Source organism: Aquarana catesbeiana, linkage group LG05, assembly GCF_042186555.1.
Source record: "Aquarana catesbeiana isolate 2022-GZ linkage group LG05, ASM4218655v1, whole genome shotgun sequence".
Taxonomy (NCBI): Eukaryota; Metazoa; Chordata; class Amphibia; order Anura; family Ranidae; genus Aquarana; species Aquarana catesbeiana.
The window spans coordinates 167758895-167780492 of NC_133328.1; the positions used below are offsets into that span (position 1 = coordinate 167758895).

Consider the following 21598-nt stretch of genomic DNA (forward strand, 5'->3'; position numbering starts at 1 on the left):
TGCATTACCACAAAGTTACTCTTCGGATTTATTTTAAAATTCTCCTTAAGCAAAGTACGTATTTGTTTTCTAGGTCATAATCATTTTTACAGATGGACTTGATGATTCTTTAGCAGCACTAAAGAAGACTTCAGAATCCCTTCGTAGGCAAGGTTTGTGGAAATATTCACTAAGATATACTGATTAAACAGAAGGCTATTTTGGTAGATATTTAGTTTCATTTGGGTATATTTATTCATTTACATAAATAAACTGCCCATTTCTGTCCAGGTCATTCAAAACCACACATTAAAGTCTAATGCTATTTACTATCTATGAGACCATGTAAGATGTATAACCATATATTTAGCACTAATGTACAGCGATTTTAGATAAAGCCATCCCTACCCCCCCTAAGTTCGTACTTTATTCTAACCGAGTCTGGATTTATGTCAGCTTGTATTGTTATTTTTTTTTCTGAACATTGATGTAATGTTTAAACTTGAATAAAAAAAAAAAAAAGTCTAATGCTGGGTGTAGGGGCATACAGCTTTGGCACAAGGAAGCTAATCATGATTTGCTGTATTGCAAAAAGTTTGGCCCAAGAGAATGATTATGTCAATTACTCTTGATAGACTAACAAAAAAGTGAACTTACATAAACACTGAACACTGTGCAATGGATATACTGGGCACACAGTGCCCTGCACTGTGCTAGAGACATATTGAACTCTGACCTCTATGCCTGGAGCACTCTGAAGACCCCTGACAAAGACATGCCAGGTGAAATGTGGCACTCCGCCAGGTTCATATTGAATCCCTTGAACAACCTGTTAAGGTCATGAAAGTATACTCTGTACTTTGCCAGAGACATTGTGAGCACATTAAGCACTCTATAAAAATGATTTACCAAATAAATAAATAAATAAAGGCAAAGAGTTGTGCTAGAAACTCATTAAAAACATTAAGCATTCTGCCAAAGACATGCTAACAAGGCAAATATTTGTCTGGGATATGCTGTGTCACTATATCAATACCTTCTGTGAGGTACATTCTGAGTACAAGGAGCATTTTAGAGAAATATTGGGAACACTGGACCGCAGGTGGCATGCTAAGCACATCAGATTCTTTATTTATAGACTTGCCAAGCAAATTAGACACTTTTTCAGAGTCATGCCAAGTATATGTGAAAAAAATATCATCTAACTTCTTGTTTTCTAGGTTTGGATGGTTTATTGTTGGTTGGACTGGAAGGTGTGTATAATTTTAAAGAAATACAGGAACTTGAGTTTGGAAGAGGGTTCTCCTACGAACATCCACTAAGTGTTGGAATTTATGATTTGCCGAGTATAATGCTAAAAGAGATTGTAAGTTTTATATTGAAATAATTACATTACACATTACCTGTTTTTTTTATTATGTATTTGTATATTTGCTTTCAAAATTATCTAACTTATATGTGTATTTTGACAGGACACAGTTGCTGAAAGAAAATGCTGCAAAGTCATTTGTAAATGTCTGGGGCAAGATGGTCCTCGTGGTCTTCCTGGTTCTCCAGGTTCGAAGGTGAGACAATTCAAATGAACAAATATTTTTTCCTCTCAAAATAGTCCTGATTCATGTATAGTTGTGTTTAAATACAGCTATGATAGGTACCTGAAGCTGTTTACATTGACTTACTGTAATCCTCTGCACAGTAGGACATTGACTAAAAGAGGCTCCTGCAGTTCCTTTTGCACAAAGGCATCATAACTGTGTATGCTCTTAGCATCGAATGTTAGCTCTTACTTATGTGTGTAGCCAAACTCTTTTTTAGCTGTAGCACCCTCCAAGGTAGGTTCTAGGGTTAGTGTATTATAGTTTTGTATTTCTCTGCTTAATAGGGAGACAGCTAAATAAATTGATGTGCTGTCTGGTTAACAGAGAGCTTTGATTGGTTAGTGTTGGCTGCTGAATGTCCTCGGGTAGGCTTATGCTGTCTGAGTGTTCCTATGCCTAGCAACCTAGGAAGATTCTGGGCTATAGGTGGAGACTAGGCAGATGAGCAGCATATTGCAGCAGCGCTTCTTGTCAAATCAAATAAAAAAGACAAGCTTTCATATATAGTCCATACATGAGCAAGATTGGAAACGGAGGAGAACTATAGTAGCTTTTGCTGTGATCTGTAGAGAAAAACTTCCACCATACACTTCACCACATGAGGGAAATCGCCCCTTTGGGGATGCACTCACCAGAAATAGAGCAGTACTGCGCTTTTAATAGTAAAAATGCTTCTCCACCACTCTAATACAGGTGTCAGTTATGCGATATGGGGTTCCAGTACCATGTGAGAGGAATGAAATATCCACATAGTGTAGTACTGCTTAAAAAGTTTTATTGATCAAAAATACCTCCCTTTACAAAACATGCGTACCAAATGTAAATTAAAATGAAGCCAAAAAAAGTGCACTGTGCCTGTATGCTTTCCTGGTCGCCGGGAAGATGGGACAGCGGAGGAAACGGAGGAGATCTACAATAGATCTCCTCCATTTCCATTCTTGCTTATGTATGGACTATATATGAAAGCTTGTCTTTTTTTGTTAGATTTGACAAGAAGCGCTGCTGCAATATTTTAAAGGACTATTTGATTGAGGTTTTTTTGTTCAGTATTGCATTTATATCTATTTTTCACATTTAAGTAGCTGCTCCCATAGTGTGTTTTCACATTATTGTATATATTACTACACGGGTATTGTGGGAATTTTTCGCACAGGGCGCAGAGCGATGCTTTTGTAGGTGGGCGAATTCAAGCATCCTTATAGAGATGAGCAGCATAAGTATGGATACAGCCCTGGGAAATTGGAAGGGAAGGTGCCCCTAGGCATGCTGGGTGCCTGCATTTATGTTTGAGGAGCACATGGGCTGTGGGTCACTCCCAGGAGAGGATTACACCAGGCTGGGGGGAGAGGCTTTGCCTCCCCAGCACTTGTGGCCATATGGCCTCAGGTGGGCAACCTGATGGCCTCAAATTGCTGACGTTCAGCTTCAGATGGGAGATCTGAGAGCAGGTATTCTACCTAGCTGGCAGAGGGAGAGTCTACAGTGCATCTGATCTGGTATCACGGAGAGAGAAGGCTGCCGGTGGAGCTGTGAAGAAGACTGCATGTGCCTTTGCAAGGACTTTAGTCAAGTTTTAATAGGAAAGAAATTCCTTGGTGTGAATAGTTACATTAGGACTATCCTGCTATATTCAAGTTCTCCAACAAAACAACAAAAAAATCCTAGACTGGTTATTAGAGTAATGAGCGGAAGTATGTGTGCACCTGGCTTTGGGAAATACCTTGTGTCTGGCTGCGGAGCAGAAAAGTGTGAAAGACCTGCGCAAAATACCAGCAGCTTTTGCGGGGGTAGTGCTACATAGCATTGATTGGAGTAGGAAAGGATTAGATAACAACAAAACCTGGGGAATGCCCAGGAAAAAACTCCAAGCCTACTTACCACCAGCTTGCAGACAACCAATTAACCTGTCTAACAGTACGCGTTAAAAACAGGGGTTCAGTCCGCACGCATTTACAAACGCATGCGTAAGCCACAGAGCCACGTCACGGCACCCTGTAAACTGTGGTCCTAACAATAAATTTGGATGTCCCCACAGTGGAGGCACATGCATTCTGATGGTTAAGTGAGGGCAGGTGGACTGAAGGGAGCCCACCCCTTCTTAAAGGTACAGGACACACCAGACACCCAGCAGATAGCACAATGGCTGCAAAGGTGCTGGTGCGTTGCTGGACCAATACACACCCCAACGTGATTACAAAAGCATTAAAAAGGGCACAATCGTAATGGATTGTGTAAGTGATTCTGCGCAACACAAAATGAAGTAAATGAATAAATGCATAAACTACACACCTGAAAAATGAAATATCAATCCCCTAATGGGGTAGAGCAATATGTGCAGATTAAAAAACATGTAGCAGGTGTATCATAGTGACAAAGTGCTAATCAAAATAAGAATCACTCAATAAAAGCACAAAACATAACATAAACTGTGACTGGTGGGTGAACATGCGTTGCTAGGTGATCTGGTGACTGTTCGTGGTAACGGATACCCACTCGGGGCTCCCAGAACTCTCACCTCTATGGCACGATAAAAGTGCCTGTGTGCTTCCAATAGGTCTGTGGTCACTCTGGTGCAGTGATGACAATGGCGTCCTACTCCTTCCGGAGGGAGGGGGGCGTCACTTCCTCCACTTGGTAGGGCCTCTGTTCCACAGTAGGGGTGCCTATATACTTCCAATGGGTCTGTGGTCACTCTCGTGCAGTGATGGTGATGGCGTCCTAATCCTTCTGGGGGAGGGGGCCGTCACTTCCTCCGACTGTTAAGCTCCATATAGGGGTAATTGAAAAGACTCCAATAGTGTAATAAAGTTAAAGCCAATGGATTTATTAAAGGTAAAAAAATCAGCTTACATAAACGTAAACAAAAAACGCCAAACAGCGATGGGAACAGCGTTAAAGCAATACTCGCTACGTCACTTGACCGGAAGTGACGTAGCGAGTATTGCTTTAACGCTGTTCCCATCGCTGTTTGGCGTTTTTTGTTTACGTTTATGTAAGCTGATTTTTTTACCTTTAATAAATCCATTGGCTTTAACTTTATTACACTATTGGAGTCTTTTCAATTACCCCTATATGGAGCTTAACAGTCGGAGGAAGTGACGGCCCCCTCCCCCAGAAGGATTAGGACGCCATCACCATCACTGCACGAGAGTGACCACAGACCCATTGGAAGTATATAGGCACCCCTACTGTGGAACAGAGGCCCTACCAAGTGGAGGAAGTGACGCCCCCCTCCCTCCGGAAGGAGTAGGACGCCATTGTCATCACTGCACCAGAGTGACCACAGACCTATTGGAAGCACACAGGCACTTTTATCGTGCCATAGAGGTGAGAGTTCTGGGAGCCCCGAGTGGGTATCCGTTACCACGAACAGTCACCAGATCACCTAGCAACGCATGTTCACCCACCAGTCACAGTTTATGTTATGTTTTGTGCTTTTATTGAGTGATTCTTATTTTGATTAGCACTTTGTCACTATGATACACCTGCTACATGTTTTTTAATCTGCACATATTGCTCTACCCCATTAGGGGATTGATATTTCATTTTTCAGGTGTGTAGTTTATGCATTTATTCATTTACTTCATTTTGTGTTGCGCAGAATCACTTACACAATCCATTACGATTGTGCCCTTTTTAGTGTATTAGTAGTGTAAGGTGTTCACTATTTGATTTTGCAGCATCACTAAGAATACATCACCACTATTATTTCATTTCATTATTTCACTTAGTTTTAGGTAGTAGCGCAGAAGTCTTTCTTTTTAGATTTTTTATTACAAAAGCATTGCCACCACCCTCACTTATAGCTGGCTATCGCAGTAAGAGGCATTGGAAGGCCACAAACAGATACCCTTATTATCTGTATCTCCTTTAAGAAGATTCATCTCTCTGTTTCTTCTGATGACTGTTGTAACTGAGACAGAAAGTGATGGGGAATCCAAAATGTTACAGTTGTCACCAGAACAAAAGGAGAGGTCACATCTTCCAATGGGCAAACCTGCTGCAGAAATAATTGTCTAAGAGGAGATTTCATCTCACTTCCTATTTTATCTCGAAAGTGATGGTAAATCTCCCCAATATGACACATACAATAAAAAAAATAACAGATTTCTAACTCTTTCCTACACTATCCAAAATGGAAAAGATTTTGGGCTATAGATACACTTTTAAGGAAACCTATTTTGAGGGAATATAGAAGCTGTGATTGACTGACCTCAATATATGCTAGTTGCCTGGCTGATCCAATGTCTACAATACTTTCTGTGGCACACTCCTGGCACAAGTATGCAGAGCCAGAATTTCAATTCCAATTTTCTAACCTTCCAACTTGCTCAAGGCAAGTACCTCAAATAATTGAAACTGAGGAAAACATGGAGTTGCCATAGTGGACCTCCATCTGGAAATGCTATTTATCTGGTTATTTTCACCTTCAATAATTTAGAACACTTTCCTGAAACAAACATTGAAATCAGTAATGTCAGAGTAAAGACAAACTAAACCCGCAACAGTAAAAACTGTCTATATATGCAAAATAGCATGCTTGTTATACTCACTGTGGAACTTAAGGGGTTAATCATTTGCATTGTGTAAAAAGGCGCTTTAATCTGCTATGAACAGATCCTTCCCTTCCTGCAGGTTATCTCTTGGCAAGGCCATATAAGACACAGTCAGGGTAGTAAAGCTGCACATAATCAGTTTGGTCTCTATTGCTAGAGAGAACAGTTCCTTGTTGAGCTGAGCTTTTCAGGTCACATGGTATTGACATCACACATTTGGGCGTGTATACAGATCCTAAATGACAGCCCAGTTCCTCCCTCCCCCTTCATACCCAGTAACTAAAAGGAACACAGTGGGTGTGATGTCACATCTGGATTCATGGATGTTTATCACATGACTATGGTATACAGATCAGCCAAAAAGGTATATAGTGGCAGTATTTTAATGTAAAAATAAGATTTATAGGCTGTGGGCACTGCGCGGAGGGGGAGGGGGAGGTTGGATGAACTCTTTTCATATTACTGGATTTAGTAACACCTTGCATACTTGTTTAAATCTAAACTCCTGTAAGCTTGAGGGAATAAGGTAAAAGGTAAGTAACTATGTCAATTCCATGCCCCCTAGACTAAACAAGCAATAGAGGCTTATGAATCAGGTAGGAAAAGAAGCAACCAAAAATGAATGTTTTTAACTGACTGGAGTTCAAGCCTTTGAGGTCAGTGACTGCAATACTCTATTGGCTCAGAGTATTAGACAGTGTGACCTACAATACAACTTAAAATGACTCCAAGAAATCAACCTAGCCTCAGATATCTTTGCATTGCTTTGATTTATTTTATTTGGAAAGTTAATTTAAATAAAACAGATCTAGTTAATATGAAAATGACACTTAGAACAACTGCACCTGCCATGCACTCAGTTTAGCACAAAGCTTAATTTTTTACAGTTGTACATTTTAGCAAATACATTTTGAAGACATTTTTCTTTGGAGTTTTCTTGTTCCTGATAGTTGGCTGTTTTGCTGTGTTTGGGGAGATTTATTTCCAAACTGCACATGTTTATTACATGCTGCATGTAGACGAGTTGTGATCTGCCAACTCATCGCAGCTGGTCTGTGTTTCTGTGCAGTGTAATACTATTAGATTAATGGAGTTATAATAAATGTACAGTGCATCCTTGTACATGTCTGTTAAATCTGCTAGCATAGCTAGAGAGATAAGTACAGTATTATGTAACCATGTGAAATTAAGCCAGATGTTCTCTGTCTACAAGCGTAAGTGCAGTATTGAGTACCTTTTGATAATATTAAAGCTTTTGTCATACAGCTGGAAATGTATTTATGTATGTGTTTTTTTCTTAACTTAAAATTGGACACAAAAACTTTCAATTGAATGTATACTTCAATGACCACACGGTATATAATCCTACCTTATGCGCCTAGATATTACTTTCTAAAAGTCGTGATGACATGATCTCTAGGCTGCATATAGACTGTGGATACCTCCTGGGTCTACAGACTGCATGTAGAAAACTACAGGGGGGCAAATAAAAGACCAGACAGTGTGCCGAGAGAGAGAACAGCAGTGACTGGCCTTTGTTACAAAATATTTCTCCAAAGAGACAAACTGCAGAAGTTAGTTTATGCTGGATCACTGCATAGATCTGGTGGAGGTACACAAACAACAAAATTCAAGTAAGAATTCACATGGTCTTTGTATTTGGTCAATATATGCTTAGCTTGTATTTCAGCCTTAAAGGTTCTGTGTGTTTAAATTTAATGCATGCCGGTATTAACTTATAGAACTATGGGGTCAATTCACTAACGTTTACCGCATGATCATGACTCATTTCCATAAATTATTGCATACAGTAAATTAAGTCCAATTCATAAATAAATAACCACAAAAAAAAATGTGGCAGTAAATATAGCTTTAAAAGGGTAGTAAACCACTGAAAAAAATAATAAAAGCGGAGCCTATAGTAGGAAGCCAGCCTCCATGGATGGCGGGAGCGTTTTTGTTTTGTTTTTCCTCGGGTCGACATGATTGACGATAGATTTACATCGGGGGACACTGTTTTTTTTATTTTTTAATGAAGGAATTGTCAAAAACTGTCTCTGCATTTTTATTTTTTTATTTTTTGACACTTTTATGGTGAATGGGTAGGGGTACTGTGTACCCCATACACATTCACGTGAGAGGGCTGGGATCTGGGGGCCCACTTCATCAACATGAAGACAAGGTGCTTTGGGGTGGGGGGGCAGAGCCTTCCTACCCCAAAGCACCCACCCCCTATGTTGAGGGCATGTGGCCTGGTATGGCTCGGGGGGGCACTCACTCGCCTGACCTGCCAGGCTGCATGCTCGGATAATAATAATGGATTTGGGGGGGCCATGCTGTTTTATTTTATTTATTTTTTTGCCGTGGGGTTCCCCTTAAAATCCAAACCATCAGGTTCAGCACTGAAATGTATGTGTAAAATCATGTTTAAAGAAGTCATTGCTAAAAAATATATATATTTACTTATTGTATCCAGTAACACAGCGTGGTTGATTTACTATAGGAAAATATGCTGATTGCTTTGCAAGAGGATTATCACTTCGCAAGGGACCTTTCTCTTAGCTTAGTGAATTTGGTGAAATTCATTTTGCAAGGAGTACCCAATCACTTGCAAAGGAAAAAAATAAAAAAGTATTTTTGCCTGCATATGATTGGATGATGAAAGTCAGCAAAGCTACACCCCATTCACAAAAGTAAAGGTAAAAAATCCAAGCAATGGGTTAAATTCACAAAGCTTTAAACACAAGGATTTATCTTTAACTTAGCTATGTGACAGTATTTTTCAAATCTCTGAAACTCATTTTTTTTAAATAAGTATCCTTATCTGAGTGTGTTAGCTTTGCAAGTTGAGCCTCCAGGATTTATGCTCCATGGTTACATAACTTTTCCTTTGTCTGTTGCATTCTAAAACTTCCAAATTTGAATATATGTTTAAGGTGAACAGGAAGATTTGGCTACCTTGTTTCATTTGCCCTCATTGCATCTGAAGTCTCCTGAGACCTTAGAGCAAGTGGTACGCAGCAGAGAAAGAAGTAAACTGCTATATGTAAATGTTTTACATTCTAATGCCAAAAGATACAAGAGCATTGAGCAGTTAGGTTCACAATTTTTACACTAAAACATTGCAAAAGTTAAAAAGTTAAATTACTTTACAGAGTGAACCAGGCATGTAGGTTTTATTATTATTGTGTATTTTTTGGGACCTATTTTGATATCTGTCCCATTAATTGTATTAACAAAGTTTATAGAGCTAATTTCTGTTTTATGTTTTTTTGTCCCTAGGGAAGACCTGGTGAAAAAGGATCTCCAGGACATCCTGGGGAGGAAGGTGGATCTGTACGTAAAATCTACTAAATCTTACTTCTTTAGAATAGTTTAGTGAACAAGTTTAAAAAAGTTACAGCACATTGGATGTGACATTTGTTTGGATTAATGTGAAACCATATATTGCACTAGGATGCCCTCTTAACATTATAGAGGTGGGTAAGACATTCTACAATTTAAGGCAAATTTTATAATGCTGTCAATATGGCATTCAGCAAACATTCTCTGCACGTGAATCTTCCAGGTGATTTGAATGACCGTGATTGATTTTCCACCAGAGAAATTTTTTTGAAAAGTCACATTTAGGCCCGGTTCACACTGGTGCGACACAACAGTCATACAACTGTGGATCCGACTGTGCCCTGTGACTTCAGTCCGTCATTGATCCAACTTACCCATCCAACTTTAATGAACGAGATATGATTTTGATCCAACTTTGAGATAGTCCGACTTGTCCTTTGACCAATCAAAACAATCCCAGTGTGACATAAATTCCTTTTCCTGCTGCTGTAATCCATGTCGGATAGTTAAGATGGTGATCCTACTTGTGATATGACTTCAGTGATAATCAATGGGCTGAAATCAGACCAAAGTCGGACCAAATTAGTGCAGGAACCTTTTCCAAAGTTGGACCAACACAAATCGGACCAGTTAAGACAGCTCTCGTATGGAATCATTGATTTATACATGTCATGCGACATGTACTCTCAAAGTCAGAGTGTATGTTTTACCAGTGTGAACCGGGCCTTGCTGCTGTAAGTTTTAGTCTCATGCCCCAATACCCACACAGGGCAAGATAGGGAAAGTCTCCTCAACAGGAACACATTTAGCAATATGTATTTTAAGGCTGCGTTCACACTATTGCGAATTGGATGTGAGTTCCCCGCATCCAATTCACAAAAGCAGGAGATTTTGCATGGCTCCGGTGCAAATTTGCACAGGGGTCCTGTTCATCTTTTTCCATTTCAGGTCCGAATTCAGCCCAAAATTCGGGCTGAACGTTGACCTTAAACGGTGAATGGGGACGCACTGGACCCCTGCTGTGAGCCACATGCGGAGATAGTGTGAACCCAGCCTAACTCATTTTCAGGCTACTAAAAAAAATTGCAAAAGAGCTGGCTGGAGTTGAGCATTAAAGTGAAGCTGTATTCAGTTTACAGTATATAAATAGGCCAGAGAATAATAATTCGGACCCTCAAACGTGACTACATATGTTTTCAGTTGTCCGTAAAACTTGGGGAGCTTCATCATGCAATTATCATTTTTCATTGGAAAGGCTCCATTCTGCCTCTGACACTTCTCTTTTGGATTATGGAGCCTCCTATTGTATGGATGGGCCAGTGATGAGGCATAGAAACAGGTGGGGGTAGGCACTGACCTCTTAATGGTTAGTCAGCATTTATATATTATAGTGCCCTTGATAATGGGCTATGGAGGACTTCTAAGACATAGAAATAAATGTGCAGTCACATCTTGCATAAAAAAATAAAGTATATTTAATTTCAATAAAAAATGAAGATATTGCAGCTTATCAGTCCTTAGGTGTGCCAACTGCATACATTTTCTTTTTCCAGAGGCAGAAAAATACCAGTTGATTTTGCAAGAAATCCAGTGTCCTTGTGACTTTCTAGGTACTGGACCAGTGGTGGCCCGTTCATATGGGGTGCAGGGGTCGCCCCCGTAATCTATGTGTCTGGCCCCTAATCTACATGCAGGGTGCCAGATGCATGGATTTCAGTGGGTTTTTTTTTTCATTTTTTTTAAAGCACATGATTAGAGCCTGAGGCTCAAATTGGCTTCAAGAAAGGGTGCGCTCGGAGCGCAGAGCACTGCGCCCTGTGCTCACCCAGTTGTGTGACCATAGCAAATTAATATTCGCTATTTTCTTCCTGATTCTCCTCCCGGTCAATCATAAAGTGGATCCTGAGACCCGATTGGTTGAGAGGAGAAGCGATTGTATTGGCCGCTGAGGAGGAGGAGACACAGGGGAAGCCGATGTGAAGCCGAGGAGGAAAAGATGCAGGGTGAAGCCGCCGGGAAGGAAGCACTGCTGTGACCTAGATGGGGTAATTGTGGGGCTGGTGGGCTGACGTTTGAGTGATGGGGGGTTGGTCCAACCGACCGGGGGGGTGGGGCGGCAAGCAACTCACCTGCCACCCGCCCCCCCCCTGGTCGGTTGGTCGAAAAAAATACCAAAAAAATGGATTACCAGTAGCAGCTGCACTGGACTGACATTTCAATCAGTTATCAGCTTTCTTAGCTATCTTCTGTGAACTGCAACTCCTTCCTTTTATATAATACAAATGAGCATTGGAGAAGGAGTTTCTAGTCAGGCAAGCAGCTTAGGGTGACAACACTATTTTTCCATAGTTACAGTACATTAAGAGAAAGCTGTTATCTTGTCAGCCTAGGACAGGGAATGTGATATTAGCAGAAGTTACTTTAATATTGCTGGACTGTACCAGATGCTTAAATATATATCAAATGCTCTAGTATCCCGTTCCTCTGTAATATTTTGATGCCTTGTTTAATTAATGCAGTGTCATTCAAAATGGAATTTCCCAATGTGAATGAAGATGGCTCTAACACAACTGTGGAGAACACGGTAATGGTGATCAAATGTGACACCACATTTTGAAGCAGTGCTTTCACATTTGGAAAATAATCATATTATTTTATAGAGTCTTTAACAATGTACAAATCATGATTACCTTTTACATGCATGTGGCTTATGGTAGAAAATCAGCAGCTTTGGTCCCTTCTGCTCTCAACACCATAGTAGGTAGATTCTTACGCTGCACAATTTGGGCATTACAGCAATCATTATTTTGAGTAGAGATTCCAAATATTAGAAAAACTATAGTAGAAAAATGTCAAGTAAACTTTCCAACTTACTCTTTTGCTTAGGGTGACAGAGGGCCACGTGGACTGAATGGAACACGGGGAGAAGATGGATGCCCAGGACCCAGAGGACTAAGGGCAAGTTTTTACAGGCAATGTAAAATATTTAATATTGCTGCATTGTGTATAGCTTTCTACTAGCATAGTAATCTGCAAATATAAATGTTATTGACTGACTAGAGCTGCATGATTCTGGATAAAATGAGAATCACGTTTTTTTTGCTTAGACTAAAGATCACGATTCTCTCATGATTCTCGCGGCATAACATCATCTTTCATATTATATAAAAAAATTGGGCTAACTTTACTGTGTATTTTTTTTTTATTCATTGAAGTATATTTTATCCTAAACAATTGCTTTTGAAAGACTGCTACGCAAATACAGTGTGACATTAAATTTTGCAACGATCTCCATTTTATTCTCTATGATCTCTGCTACAATATATATATAATATTTGGGGATTCTAAGTAATTTTCTAGCAAAAAATACTGATTTTAACTTATAAGCATCAAGTGTCAAAAAAGGTTTAGTATTTAAGTAGTTAATATCACCTAATTTGTAGGCCAAAGTTCATTCCTTTGATCTAAAAAAAAAAAAAATGAGAGATACATTGTTTCCATTGTTTCTCTTTATTACTGTTGATAAACATATACTAGCTGAGATTTTTTTTTCTTTTGACAGCTCTGCTCGGCTCTGCACTTGTTTAACCACTTCAGTACAGGGCATGTTCCCCCCTTCCTGCCCAAGACAATTTTCAGCTTTCAGTGCTGTCACACTTTGAATGACAATTGTGTGGTCATGCAACATTGTACCCAAACGAAATTTTTATCATTTTCTTCCCACAAATAGAGCTTTTTTTGTAGTATTTGATCACCACTGGGGTTTTTATTTTTGCTAAACAAACTAAAAAAAAACAAATTCTTTTGTTTCTGTTATAAAGTTTTGTTTTCTCCTTCACTTTGACTGACCAATAATTGACTATTGCATACTTCTAGGGCCTTCTCATGAAATCATAAATAAGACAGTAGTCGCTGAGGAATTTTACCAAGAATCATGCTAAATAAATTTTCTTTGTATAGATTAAAGAATGTGAACTCATACTTAACCAGTAGGGATGAGCTTCGAGTTCGAGTCGAATCCATGTTCGACCGTTCGTCGAATTGCGGACGTTATGGGCTGTTCGCGCCAAATTCGAGTGGCGCGTCATGGCCCATAATTCACTGTGGCATCGCAGTGCATTGCTGGCTGATGATTGGCCAAGCATGCACTATGACCTGCATGCTTGGCCAATCACAGTGCCGTGTTTACAGAGAGCCGTAATTGGCCAAAGCCAGGGTGGCTTTGGCCAATTATGGCTCAGGGGGTTTAGTACACGCCCCACACTGTATAAGGCCGCCTGCGTGGTGGCCTTGTGCAGTGTGTTGCAGCGGCGGCGGAGAGATAGACAGAGAGACAGTGTCATTTGATTTAAGTTAGATATAGTAGGCAGGTATACATAGTGTATTGTGTATAAATATATATATGCATCCTAGGTGTTGTGTGTGTGTATATGTATATATATATATATACACTGTATTCAGTTTAGCTAGATCCGTTCCTGTTATTCTCTTCCTACTGACAGGCAGGTGTTTTTACAGTATTTACAGCTACCTGAAGAAAATTGCTGGTATTATTCTGATTCTATTCGTACCACAGGCAGGCAGCCACAGTATTTACAGTTAGTGTAGTGCGTCCTCAGTGTGCACCTAAAGCTACCTGAAGAAAATTGGTAGTGTTCTTCTGATTAGTACCGCAGGCAGCTGCAGTATTTACAGTTAGTGTAGTGTGTCCTCTGCACAGTGTGCACCTAAAGCTACCTGAAGAAAATTGGTGGTGTTCTTCTGATCCTATTAGTACCACAGGCAGTTGCAGTATTTACAGTTAGTGTAGTGCGTCCTCTGCACAGTGTGCACCTAAAGCTACCTGAAGAAAATTGGTGGTGTTCTTCTGATCCTATTAGTACCGCAGGCAGCTGCAGTATTTACAGTTAGTGTAGTGCATCCTCTGCACAGTGTGCACCTAAAGCTACCTGAAGACAATTGCTGTTGTTCTGATCCTATTAGTACCACAGGCAAGCAGCTGCAGTATTTACAGTCAATGTACGGTGTCCTCTGCACAGTGTGCACCTAAAGCTACCTGAAGAAAATTTGGGGTGTTCTTCTGATCCTATGAGTACCACAGGCAGGCAGCTGCAGTATTTACAGTTAGTGTACAGCATCCTCTGCACAGTGTGCACCTAAAGCTACCTGAAGACAATTGCTGTTGTTCTGATCCTATTAATACCACAGGCAGGCAGCTACAGTATTTACAGTTAGTGTACTGTGTCCTCTGCACAGTGTGCACCTAAAGCTATCTGAAGAAAATTGGTGGTGTTCTTCTGATCCTATTAGTACCACAGGCAGGCAGCTGCAGTATTTACAGTTAGTGTACTGCGTCCTTTGCACAGTGTGCACCTAAAGCTACCTGAAGACAATTGCTGTTGTTCTGATCCTATTTATACCACAGGCAGGCAGCTACAGTATTTACAGTTAGTGTACTGTGTCCTCTGCACAGTGTGCACCTAAAGCTACCTGAAGACAATTGCTGGTGTTCTCATACCAATAATACTACAGGCAGGCAGTTGATTCTGCTGGATGCAGTATCAGTATATATATACATCCCAGCTTTGTGCAGCGACATCTCACTGCAGGCCATTAGTATGTCTGGAAGGCCAACAAGGAGAGGCAGATAATCACAAGCCAATAAAAGAGGGCAAACAGGCTCTGTGTCTAGAGGCAACAGTACTCGTCGTGGAGACAGTGCATCCTCATCAGCATGTGGCTGTGGGCCTTGCTTGTCCTTTTTTTCGTCAGCTGGCCGCGTTGAGCCGCAACATGCGAAGACTTGGTAGAGTGGATGACCAAGCCGTCCTCATCCTCCTCATCCTCTCTCACCCAGGCTCAGGGTACTGAGCAACTGCCAACGTGGCCTCTTCCCTCGGCTCAATGGCATCAGTCACTCCTTCCCTAGCTCCACCATGTCCTCCTGAGGAGTCCCCCAAACTGTTTGACCACAGTGTTGGGTACATGCTCCAGGAGGATGCCCAGCATTTTGAAGGCTCCGATGATAGTACCCAGCTAGAGGAAGGCAGTAACATGAGCCCACAGAGAGGGGGTGCCCAAGAAGGACAGCAATCTGGCAGTCATGTTCCCCCAGCTGCAGGATACTGCCAGCTTTGCTCCAGTGATGAGGAGGGAGGGGGTGATGAGGAAGTCACTGACTCCACGTGGGTGCCTGATAGGAGAGAGGAGGAGGAGGAGACACATCTCCAACGAGGCAGGATGCCCTCCAGGGGCCAGCTTAAGGGCAGCACACTGACTGCATCACACCGCAGAGCTCCGCATGTGCAGAGCACTGTTGTCTCTGCGCGTTATTCCAAAAGTTCTTTAGTGAGGGCCTTTTTTGAGACGAGTGCATCAGATCCCACCGCTGCTATTTGCAACATATGTCTCAAGCGTATCTCGCGTGGCCAAAACAGCACCCTCTTGGGCACCACATGCTTGACCAGACATATGTCGACCTGCCATGCAGTTTGTTGGCAAGTGTACCTAAAAGACCCACACCAAAGAACAAAGTGGACCTCTCCTTGCTCCTCATCAGCTGGGATCTCCAACCCCACTACACCTTCAGTCCTCTCTGAAACCTGCACTGAGAGGAATGAAGGTGTAGAATTAGGTGTGCCACAGCCAAGTACTTGCGGGCAATCTGTTATGGGTACACCGACGTCAGATTGTACCAGGCAAATTTCCCTGGCCCAGCTGCTGCACCGCCGAAACAAGTTCGCTCCCAGCCATCCACATGCCCAGCGGTTGAATGCTAGCTTGGCTAAATTGCTAGCACTTCAACTGCTGCCTTTTCAGTTGGTAGACTCTGCCCCCTTCCGTGAGTTTGTGGAATGTGCGGTTCCTCAGTGGCAGGTTCCCAAACGCCACTTTTTCTCACGGAATGCGATTCCGGCTCTCATGTGGAAGGCAATGTTTTGGCCTCGCTGGACAGGGCAGTCAGCGGTAAGGTGTATATTACCGCTGACTCATGATCCAGCAGGCATGGACAGGGACGTTACCTATCTTTCACTGGGTGACTCTTCTGGCAGCTGGGAAGGATGCAGGACTGGGTGCAGTAGTGTTGCAGGTTGTTCCGCCACCATGCCTCCAAAATTCTACTAGTGATGATTCTGCCACACCTCTCTCCTCCACCCCCTCCTCTTCTTCTTTTTTCTCCATAGCCTCTTCCTATGCTGATGTGTGCTCGGAACCAGCGATGCTCTATAGGCGTTCAAGGGGCTACACAAGCACACAGGCAAAAAGATGCCATGCGGTGCTTGAGCTGGTGTGCTTGGGGGACAGGAGCCACACTGGGGCAGAGATTCTGTCAGCTCTGCAGGGGCAGGTTCAGAGGTGGTTGACGCCACGCCAGCTTAAGGCAGGTATGGTGGTTTGCGACAATGGCACCAACCTCCTCTCTGCCCTCCGACAGGGACAACTGACCCATGTGCCCTGTTTTGGCTCACGTCCTTAACTTGGTGGTGTGGTGGTTCTTGGGCAGGTACCCGGGCTTACAGGATGTCCTGAGGCAGGCCAGGAAAGTATGTGTGCATTTCCACAGGTCATATAATGCCAGTGCTCGGCTGGCTGTCCTTCAAAAGGAATTTAACCTGCTCAAGAAAAGCCTTATCTGTGACATGCCCACCAGGTGGAACCCAACGTTGGCCATGCTGCAGCGGCTGCACACACAGCAGAGGGCCATCAATGAGTACCTATGCGACTGTGGCACCAGGACAGGGTCAGGGGACCTTGTTTTTTTTCCTCATGCCAGTGGGCTATGATCAGGGATGCATGCACTGTCCTATCACCATTTGAGGAGGCCACGAGGATGGTGACCAGTGACAGTGCATGCATCAGTGACACTGTCCCTCTTGTCCACCTGTTGGAGCACACGCTGCATGGAATAATGGACAGGGCACTTGAGGCAGAACAGAGGGAGGAAGAGGAGGATTTCCTTACCTTTCAAGGCCCCCTTTATCCAGACAGTGCCCGCTGATCACACAGGAAGAGGAGGAGGAGGAGGAGGAGGAGGATTGTGTCAGCATGGAGGTGGAGCCTGGCACTCAGCATCAGTCTTCAAAGGATCATTTACAGTCCGAAGAAACCCATGGACTTGTACGTGGCTGGGAGGAGGTGGCTGCGGATCATGTCATCCTTTGTGACCCAGAGGACTCTGGACCGAATGCCTCAGCAAACCCAAGCTGCATGGCCTTCCTGATCCTGCAAAGCCTGCAGAAGGATCCTCGTATTCGTGGTATCAAGGGGAGGGATGATTACTGGCTGGCAACCCTCCTTGATCCATGTTACAAGGGTAAGGTTGCAGACTTTATCTTGCCATCGCAGAGGGAGCAGAGGATGAAACATCTTCGGGAGGCCTTGCAGAAAGGTTTGTGCAACGCGTTTCCAGAGCCTGGGAGGTTACAATTTCCTGGTCCTCCTGGACAACGTGTTGCTGAGGCTTCAGTCAGTCACAGAAGGAGCGCTGGAGAAGGTGGCCGTCTGACCGATGCGCTCAGACAATTTTTTAGTCCGCAGCCCCAAGGTCTGATCGATTCCAGCAACCATCGCCAGCGTCTGATTCACATGGTGCAGGATTGCCTAGAGGCAAGATCAGACTTGGACACCTTTCCCACCCAAAATCCTCTGGGTTACTGGGTCTTGAGGATGGATCACTGACCAGAGCTTGCACAGTATGCAATTGAGCTACTGGCCTGTCCTGCATCCAGCGTTCTTTCGGAACGCATATTCAGTGCTGCTGGAGGATTTGTAACCGATCACAGGGTGCGCCTGTCTGCCGAATCGGTCGATCGGCTGACCTTCATAAAAATGAATCAGTCTTGGATCACCAGCTACCAAGCACCTGATGCTGATGTAACCGATTGATTTTTTTTTTAATGTGAGATCCCTTCAAGACTGCCTATGCTGATGCTGAGTGACTATCCTGTTATGCTGAGTGACAATCCTCTTCCTCCTCAATTTTAATGCTGATAGCTTGTAAGAACATTTTTGCTTCTGGGCACCGCCACCAGTGGCCAATGTCCAATTTTTCTGCCCCTGTTTAACAGGGGCATGTAATTACAATTTTTGATGCAATACTTTACAGCAGGGCTCATTCCTGCACTCTAACTATAGTATCTGTGAGGGGTTGCAGTGTTGTGGCACCAGCACCAGTTCCCAAGGCCCAATTTCTCAACCCCTGTTTAACAGGGGTGTATAATTACAATTTTTGATGCAATACTTTGCAGCAGGGCTCATTCCAGCACTCCAACTATAGCATCTGTGAGGGGTTGCAGTGTTGTGGCAATTTTTCTGCCCCTGTTTAACAGGGGCGTGTAATTACAATTTTTGATGCAATACTTTGCAACAGGGCTCATTCCTGCGCTCCAACTAGAGTATCCGTGAGGGGTTGCAGTGTTGTGGCACCAGCACCAGTGCCCAAGGCCCAAATTTTCAGCCCTTGTTTAACAGGGGCGTATCATTACAATTTTTGATGCAATAATTTGCAGCAGGGCTCATCCTGTGCTCCAACTATAGCATCTGTGAGGGGTTGCAGTGTTATGGCACCAGTGAATAAGGTCCAATTTTTCTGCCCCTGTTCAACAGGGACATGTAATTACAATTCTTAATCTAATATTTCACAGCAGGGCCCATTCCTTCGCCCACCAAGAGTAACTGTGAGGACTTAGTGTTGTGGCAACACCACCACCACCACCGAAGGCTCAATTTTTCTGCCCCTGTTCAACAGGTGCATGTAATTACAATTCTTGATATAATATTTCACATCAGGGCACGTTCCTGCGCCCACCAAGAGTAACTGTAAGGGCTTACAGTGTTGTGGCAACACCAACACCTAAGGCCCCAATTTCAGCAGAGTATATAGGGCAGGCACCTACTTTCAAACATCCAACTTACAAACGACTCCTACTTGCAAACGGAAGGAGACAACAGGAAGTGACATGAAATCTATCCCTAGGAAGGGAAATTCTCTCCTGTAAGAGTTAATATGGGAAAAACGTGTCTTCTCTTCACTGATGCTTTATCACCAATCCTTGTTTCACTAAAAAACCCACATTTTCAAAAAACATTTGTCATTGGGACAGGAAGTGAGGTTAAATCTTCTGAAGAGGTGCACAGACAGCAAAACAAATGTTACAGGGGTGATAACCCTTCCCTATGTTTTCCAAAAAGCTTAAAAATAGATTTTTTGGCTGTAGCTACACTTTAAAAATGTACCAGTTCAAAATTATAAACAGATTCTACTTAACAACAAACGTACAGTCCCTATCTTGTTTGCACCGCCTGTATACTGCTGAGTACTTCAGAGTATATAGGGCCTGGGGGCCCCACACCTTTCCTTTTTTTAATTCGGGTGCGGGGTTCCCCTTAATATCCATACAAGACTCAAAGGGCCTGGTAATGGACTAGGGGGGGGTACCCATGCCGTTTGTCTTACTGATTTTCATCCATATTGCCGGGACCCGACATTACATTAAAGCCGCAAACAGTTTTAAATGACTTTTTTCCTGACAGACTCCATGGCAGCAACGTGTGGGTTAAGTCCCGCCTCTACTACCCTATAGGACACTGCTCCCATAAATCTTTGCTCCCTGCCCACGGCCATGTTTTTTTTTGTCCTCTGAAGGACCTAGATATTGGTCTTCCTACCCGAAGATTATTTCCTCCTGCGATCAGGACCGCCTGAGCGACCATTATTGGATAGGAGTCGCATTATTCCAATAAGCCCTAGCTACTAGCAGGGTATGGAATGGGCATATGGAAGAGGCGCTGAAGAGGTGTAGTCCTAGCCATTGGCGGGCAAAACCGCGCACTGGTCATTCAGCCTAGCTAGGAGCAGGTGGCCTTTTGCCCTACAAGTCCGGCTTGTGTATTGGCTTACCTTCGGCCTGGTATCGATCACGGCAGGAGGGGTGAGTTCGTTCCATGTTTTTCTATTATAGCAGCAGTTTTTGTGATTGTATCTCTGTTTGTGTTTTTGATTCTTCTTGTTTCCCTGTTTCCCCCACACGCTGCCGGGTGCAGCGTGTCTGGCTGGCATGAGGCTGGTTCTTTTGCGTTCCAGCCGCCGTTCACTTCCTGGTTCCTCCTCGCGGCCGCTCTGCGCATGCGTGAGTCCAGAGCGTGGCGAGACTTAGTACGTGCACGCACGTGGTGGCAATAGCGCGTGCGTACTAGTGCCGTGATTGACGCAATGCTGACATCACGGGGGAGCGTTTTTTAAATGAGGAAAATAGTCTGCAAGCTTGGATATGCTTGCAGACTTATAGCAGTACTTCCCCTGGCCTTATTCTGTGGTTTAAGGTAAGGAACTTCTGTGGGACAGGTGTTATAACCTGTCTTTGCTGCTTTATTTTGTTCTAACAGGGCTGCTTACTTTTCAGCCCTGATGGAGCCATTCCAGGTCTATGGACCTGTCACCGCCTGCTAGTGGCCAGCCCCCTCTCAGCGGGTATATGGGGGGTATGCCTGCTGGTGAGGGGGGGGGGGGTAGGTGGAGTATCAGTTTTCTGTTGTCTCCCTTTACACAGATGTATTTTTCTTTTGTCTTTTTGTCAGCCCCTCTAGGTCTATCCATCAACGCAGTTCACGCAGAGGAAGTGATTTGTCTCATAGCCGGCATTCCTCATCCAGATCTAATCGCCACGGTTTACCCTCAGGATCAGGGTACCGCAGCAAAGACGTATCTCGGACTTCCACGGCTCACTCCAGCTGTTCATCCGACTGTGTCTGTTGGGGGTACAGGTCTCAGATACCTGTGGGAAAATCCCTGTGTGACCTCTGCTATGCCAAGGCAGCTGGCAAAAGAGGCGGTACGGTCCAGCAGCTGAATTCCCTGGGCGAAAGGGTCGTCAAGGAGTCTCTGAGAAATATCGAGACCAGCCAGGCCCATGATCCTCCTTCGGAGCCGATTCGCTCACCGGTAAGGGAGTCACAAGGACAGGACACCTGGGAATCCTGTCTGCCAAGTCATCCGCCGGCTGTTCATTCGGATAGTGAAGGGGAAGATCCCTGTGTGGGGTTTGATTTTGCCTTATTTTCTCCCTAAGTCAAGGCCATTGGGGAAGTCTGGCATTGGGAAGATCCGGTGGCCGCTCCTTC

The 21598-nt window shown here is 43.4% G+C and overlaps 1 protein-coding gene across 2 annotated transcripts in view; it reads left to right on the plus strand.

The window, feature by feature from the left end:
* LOC141144549 (collagen alpha-4(VI) chain-like) overlaps positions 1 to 21598 on the plus strand; it is a 418531-nt gene that overhangs the window by 194597 nt on the left and 202336 nt on the right. For both annotated transcript variants that reach the window (XM_073630331.1, XM_073630330.1), the window contains exons 13-17: positions 74 to 152; positions 1200 to 1345; positions 1452 to 1544; positions 9416 to 9469; positions 12365 to 12436. In XM_073630331.1, the coding sequence (XP_073486432.1) occupies positions 74 to 152; positions 1200 to 1345; positions 1452 to 1544; positions 9416 to 9469; positions 12365 to 12436 (444 nt within the window). The remainder of the gene's footprint in view (positions 1 to 73; positions 153 to 1199; positions 1346 to 1451; positions 1545 to 9415; positions 9470 to 12364; positions 12437 to 21598) is intronic.